Genomic DNA, 6,855 nt, shown 5'->3' with positions numbered 1-6,855 from the left:
AAGAAAATCAAAAAATTGCTGAAACTTTCGTTGCCCATTGCATTTCCACACAAATGACTCACAAGTTTGCCTCTTTTTGCCGAAAATTATTTCTAAAAATCAAGTAAGCATACATACCTGAGGGCAGCTCAAAGCGGCTGTCCACAAGTAACAGATGTCCAGAAGACACTAGACCTTTGGATGTTTCATGGCTCAGTTGCACCCACGCCCCGCCCCCGTCCATATTTGAATGATGAATCTGCATCAAAGGAATACATGCACTTCCCAGCAAATTATCCTTGAAGAACCCTTTTTCCCATAGTTGAAAACAAAGAGTTTGGTCCAACCGGTTTGTCTCACTGTTGATTATCAAGCAAAAATGACAACAAGGAATCAGCTTTACAGGAAGAAAATAACAATTATCTTTAAGTCTTTAATGCCTTTTAGTTTTGTATGGGTTTTAACATTTTATTTGCTTTGATCATTGGTTCAAACCCACAGAAATTAAAGGGACTATGTCAGCTGGGGCACATGCGCAGTAGAGTCCAGTTGATACTAATTTGCATACAACTCATCGCGGGATTTTTGTTTTTCCACCTTTGCAAAAGCTTTCAAAAATATCACAACAAACAGCTTTTGTTTTTATTAATTAAAGAACGTTTGTAAATAAAAAATTCAGCTAACTTTCTGAAGATTAATGCAATTCAAACAGATAAAAACAGGCTTCCTGAACTCTCCGACAGCATTTGAAAAAGTTGGGCCAACCATTTCAAAGTGCTTCTCATCGATTGCACGCATGCACCTGTGGTGACAATAGTCCCTTTAATCTACAACAGGAAATGTAACCTGAGTGTAACGTCTACCTACGCAAAGGGGGGAGGGGAGAAAAGGAAAGAAGGCCTCACTTAAAAGCATTTATCAGCTTGTGTGGGGCATTTGTGTCAGGCTTTCTCTTGCCCCCTCCCCCCGCCCACGCCACAAAATGCCAGTGACAAGTTAGAAGAAATATTTAGGCATTAGTCAGTTATACAAAATCCTTTTTGTCCAAACAAAGCTAAGATATTTGAGTGGTATGAATTAACCTAGTTTAACAGGGGGTCATATGAAAGAACTGGCAAATATCAACGCATAACCAAATTAAAGGGGAGGAGGATAAAAAAAATGGGACAAAACTTACCATTGCATTACTTGAACACTGTCATAGGTTAGAGTGGTTTTCAATTGAGTGTTTTAAAACCAAAACCAAATTTATCACCCTGACCAATCGCAACAGACAAAACTGCACAATGAACCAATCAGAATTCAAAGTAAATACATGTAACTGGTGTGAAGGGCGGGAAAATACGTGCAAGCAAGACATGGAGATTGGTTTTTTGTTTGGCTTCCCATTGGTTGAGAAAGGGGTGCGAACTTTGCAAACCAAACACAGAATGCAATAAAGCAAACCCAAAATTACTTTTGACACGCAGTAGAAAACCGCTCTAACAGACTTGAGTTTTTTTTATCTACTGGCAGTGGCCGCATGCTATCATTGAATATGGATTTCACTCATGGACATATTAACAGAGAAACCTTCCCCCCACCACCCCCTCCCACCTCTTTTGACCACCCACACCATAAGTGCCCCCCACCCACACATAAAACTGAAATGATGATATTGCACAGCCAAAGCAAACACAGTTCTTTCTACTTGCTCTTGATTATATTTAGTAAGCTAGTAACAACATATTTGAAGTGTGTAGCAGCGCAAATTAGACAATTTGCAACCAGTTTTAGTATTTAATAACTGAAAGCAGAAAAATTAGGTACTGCACTTAACATGTTGATATTTCATGTCAACTAACAACTTACAAGACAAATTCCTGTTCCCAGGTCGGTGATGAACCTTTATCGACTTCTGTCTCCAGGGTGACATTTTGAAGAATCACTCGAACGAAAGAACTCAGTTTATCTGCAGCAGACAATTAAATAATTAACTTTAAAACTCCGTACTAGCTGTTGTACCGACAAAGACAGAAGGATATAGCAACAATGAAATACAATAGATCAGTTAGATAGCAAGCTTGCTTTTAGCTTGTGAGTTTCTGTATTTTTTCTGATTTAACTGATCAATTCAAAATTTTGTCAGCTCGAAACTTGTAAACAAAGGATGTTAATACTCAAGGACGCCGCAACAAAAGAGAGTTAAACACAAAAAATGTGCATGTCGAAAGATCTAACAAAAGGTTTGTTTCATTTTTGCTTTCCGCACAGCGCCATATATTAATTATCCATGCACTTTTATCCCTGAAACACAAACAGTGACCTCGAATAGTTTTCTGACTCAAACTCTATTCCAGTTATTCCAGTTCTTGGGGCTGTCCGGAAATCTCTCCCAGATGTTACTCGGAATTTATCGTATATCAACAGAGAGCTGAACTTTAAATGCTACAATAAAACCCCAAACAGATAAAATATAATATTAAATATAATAATCCGTCGTTCCGTAAAATACGGCGCGAAAGTAAGTCAGTATATCCAGCTTGGTTTCCACAACTCAAAAATCGACGCATAACTGGAGTATGTCTCGCTGATGCGGTTCCAACTTACCTGAATGACCTCTTAATTTGCCTTTTTTGACTGTCCATATGCCATAAGGATACATACAAAAGAGACAAGTAAACACAGACCGAGTTAGAACACGTTTATAAAACGCACCTTCGACCGCTATCACTTTAGCATTCATGTACGAGCAATTGCAAAAATGCAATGTATGCTTGCTAATTATATGGAATCGTTGCTCACTTACCTATCACACACAAAATCGGCATGACTTAATCAAACTCCAAGATTTTTCTAACGTTTTATGAACACTTAACCGTTCTTCCCGTTCCTAATTTCAATAAACATCCTCTAATGATGAACATGAAGTCAATGAAATGGACAACCGATGCGGACTGACGTCACGACAGATTAGATTTGATACAGTCGAAAATTCAGGGGGTGGGGGTAGTTTTCAGCCATTCGAAAACAAAAGTTCGAAGGCCAGAATTTTGAAGTTGCTATTTGAATGAATAGTCTTTATTTATTTATTTATTTATTTATTTATTTATTTATTTATTTATTTATTTATTTTTTGCCATGCTGATAAGCACAGAAAGGTAAAATAAAGGACCAAATTATTTGGACCAAATACAAATTCCTCTTTTCTTGAGTTTTAATTTATGTGCTTACAATTCTCGTATACGTTTCCTCTCTGGTCTGCTGCATGTTTTACAACGATTTTTCTATTTCTACATTAGAAGAAGTTCTGGACTAATGGTTGTGCGCATGCGTACGGTATTGGCCATACCACGGGGATGGTACGTGTGTCTCAGTGCTGATAAGTGCAAATTCCCATTACATGAGAAATTGTGAAACAAATCTTGAAATTCCGAAGTCGAATTGGGAGTTTCTAAAACAACGTTTTAAATATAGTGTTGAGTGGGGTATAATTTTAGAATATGATGCCAAGTAAGGCCAAACTTGCTTGCTTTTTGCATAGTTTCCGGGTTGAACGGCCTGACGAGGAGTCACGTTGAGACACACTTTCTCAACGTGTGATCTTTTCTTTTTCTTCACTTTCCTTGATTTTTAGTCTTAATACTTAGGGACACTTAGGTTGGCGTTAGTATAATTAGTTAGTGATTTACAAGCTGTAGTCTTCACACCTCTCATGGAAAACAGCATTTTAGCTTTTGTTGTTCATATTGCAACTAGCGTCATATATATTTTTTTGAAATTAAGTTTTACATACAAGCATTCAAGGTCAGAAAATATCCTCCTATGGTCCTATCGTTACAGAGAGAATACGACAGTGTGCAAGCAGGAGAAAGCTGAAAAAAGTGCAATTATTGACCGCCCATTAGATTTTCATCGCGTTCAGGTCATACATGTTTCCGGGCATGTTTCAAACGATAACAAACGTCCAGGAAAGTGGCATTCATTGAAGAGAAAACGAAAAGGGGTATATGTGTGTTCCATACGTAAGCTGAGGCTGCTCTTGTCTGTTATTCTGGCTAACTCAGAAGGCCATAGTTATACCTGAGTAGCCAATGGGTCTGGGAGAAACACGAATAAATTCGATCGTTGAATTCTAAAGTTTTTCCTCAATGTGTTAGATCAAACAAGATGACCTGTTTATGCTTCCTTCGAGCGGTTCCTTTTTCAATCAGCTCTAATTGGTACCTGAAATTAATTACTATCTTATTAACAATATTGCTAGTATACTAATCATTTTCGCCGTCACGCGAGCCATTGCTGCAACTAAAAATTCAGCAAACCGACAAGCACTGCAACTGAGCTTTCTTGCTGTACCCGGAGAGGAATGAGGCACGGTAGGCAGCATGCTCACTGAATTACCCCGGTAAATGCGGAATATGAATCACGAATATGATTTTATACCTTCAGCACCTAAGTTTCATCAACAGTAATTAGACCTGGCGCACATTATGCTCAGAAAAAACTTCACAACACGTCGGCCTCAAGTTTTATGAAAAGATATTGGTATTAAGTTTACTCAGTTAGCTAGCTGAACCTAAAAAAGAATAAGCAATCGTACCCTCGAGGTCTGCGGTTCCTAAAGTTAATGATCTCTTGGGGAGTGGCAAAGGAAATTAAACTTGAACCGCGAATGGCAAGCATAATTTGATGAGCTCTTCTGAATCGCTATCTCCCCATCAAAATATCATATCCCGTTTCTTTTCGATTCAGTGCAGGTAACTTCCAGAGCCATAACCAGGCCTGAACTCTGGAAAAAGCGGACTACATTACTGATTTTACTGCATCTGATTTGACGGCTCTTGGATAAACCATATCAGGCTAAACCGGGTATTGCGCCTTCTAAACAAAATCAATTTTTTGAGCAGCACGGCTTGGCTTACCTTTCCCTCGTATACATAACGTTTCACGAAATGCACTTTTTCCAAACAGAAGATAAGCGTAGCTTAAACAAGCCTGCGGGATTTGGTAAGATTCCATGTTACTGTGATTCCCACTGGCAAACCTGTAAGCAGGAATTGTTTCAAAATGAAAAATTACAATCATCATTTGTCAATGATTTGTGAATGACTTCAGTACTACCTAACAAATAACAACAGAAAAATAAACAATCAACCTCTGACGGTCAAGCGATTAGAACCTGCAAAAAAATTATACGAAAATTATTCCCTCGTTTAAAATACTGAAAAAGTGCTTTATTTATTTGCAGGATTTCTAAACGAACAAACAAAGAAAAATTTGCTCCCTAGTACTGACGAACTTTTAAGTAAGCCGTACAATATACTATCCACAAAACGGAGATTTTAAATTGCGTTTACCTTGCTCTTGGCTCAATCGACTGCCCTTTAGAGTGGTACGCAAAAAGTGAAATGAAACCGATCAGTTCTTCAAACACTCGAAGCCAACCGAACTCACGAATTGTCACAAATGGAGGTGCATTCGTGCGCCAAAAATATCGGACGGAAAGTCCTCACTTCTCGCTTTAAGCCATCTTCAAAAGCGAAATGTTATGACCACGCAAATCAAGTGCTATTGAAAAGCGATTAACTGTTCCTTGCCACAAAAAAACGAAGTACGTCAACGATACAACAACGCTCGGTGTTTATAACTACGAAATGACTGCCTAGGAGATAAATATGCGCGTCAGTCCTGGCTCTTTGCGCTGATAAGTGAACAGTGTATTAAAATTTGCATACTGACTTCGAGATGAAACAGCATTTTTGATCAAACACCGCCACGACACGTTTATCGCATAAGTAATCTCCGTCTCCTAACAACGCCACAAAAATGGAACTACGTGAACAGGTGAACAAATATCATCAACAAGAGTTTGAGTGCAAATCAAAATTTTAAAGCTGTAAGTCGCCGATAATATATTTAGAGAGGGACAACATATTTTTGGGGTTTTTCTTTTTCAGAAGTTGAACAGATTCAAGTCCATGTTGGTAAATCTTTAAAATAGGCTATCTTTCAATCAGATTTACGATGAATGCGTAAAGTGTTAATTTTTAAAATTTTAAAAAGAATTCTTTTTGTTTCGTCTATGACGTTGGAGTGGAGGAGGCTTCACGTAACTAGAGGTGGTATATTTAGATTTTTCATAAAATAAGTACAGTACAGCCATACACAGCACACATACAAGTGTGCGTATTTATAGTTACGTAAGTAAATATAGCACGCATGACGTTATATCTAAAAAACTGATATTGAGTGAAGCAAACAGGATTAGACAGGACCTGTTTGTTGTAGCTACAACTGTTTCTTTTATATGGATCGTGAACGCTTTTCATGGAAAAAAAAAATCACTTAGTCTCACCAATAAAAATTCGGTATCAAGAGCAGATGACTCATTTTTGAGCCTTGAGGTTTACCGCTTTAGTGCGGCGGCGATCTTTAGTTCGTGTAAAAGCAATATTTAAAGTACTATGTGAAAATATCAGTGGTTCATCGGCGAGGACTCCAACCCCGGTCTCCTGCAACCTCGTTCCCAGGATCCTCTCTGTTCCTTCCTTGAGGAAGACTAATTCTATTAGTCGAAATATTGGCCACTAATAAATCTGCCCTTTGCCGTAGTGCCAGCCTTGCATTCAGTTTTGTATTTCCTCCCTTGAGATAGGACCCTCCTGCCGCAAGACAGACGTGGAAACCGCTACACCACTGGCGAAATAGCATAGTCTAGACGGCTGACATTTCAGAAAAGAAATAGCACAGCCTATTCATATTACATCACTAAGATCACGGGGCCGCTCACTCAACTCTGATTTCACCCAGGATCGAGGGCGAAAAGGGGTTTTGGCAAGCGCTTGCGGAAAACTCTTCTTAAAAAAGACACGGTAATCGGCCAAAAAACCCGGCACT

At 38.6% G+C, this 6,855-nt stretch overlaps 1 protein-coding gene across 2 annotated transcripts in view; it reads right to left on the bottom strand.

The window, feature by feature from the left end:
- The window catches only part of LOC146468156 (protein unc-13 homolog B-like), a 38,933-nt gene extending 33,287 nt beyond the window's left edge, over positions 1-5,646 (bottom strand). Inside the window, exons 1-5 of one of the 2 annotated variants that reach the window (XM_085124667.1) lie at positions 5,316-5,646; positions 4,881-5,002; positions 2,569-2,598; positions 1,831-1,930; positions 118-338 (exon numbers count right to left, since the gene is read on the bottom strand). In XM_085124667.1, the coding sequence (XP_084980793.1) occupies positions 118-338; positions 1,831-1,930; positions 2,569-2,598; positions 4,881-4,977 (448 nt within the window). In that variant the 5' untranslated portion in view covers positions 4,978-5,002; positions 5,316-5,646. Of the gene's footprint in view, positions 1-117; positions 339-1,830; positions 1,931-2,568; positions 2,599-2,767; positions 2,927-4,880; positions 5,003-5,315 lie in introns of those variants that run through there. The other variant, XM_085124668.1, reaches the window with a different exon arrangement.
- Between the last annotated feature and the right edge of the window lie 1,209 nt (positions 5,647-6,855).

The sequence above is a fragment of the Pavona decussata genome, unplaced genomic scaffold (assembly GCF_977016875.1).
Source record: "Pavona decussata unplaced genomic scaffold, jaPavDecu1.1 SCAFFOLD_133, whole genome shotgun sequence".
In the NCBI taxonomy this organism is placed as follows: Eukaryota; Metazoa; Cnidaria; class Anthozoa; order Scleractinia; family Agariciidae; genus Pavona; species Pavona decussata.
Note: the sequence above shows the minus strand (reverse complement) of the source record. Positions and strands in the feature narration are given on the sequence as shown.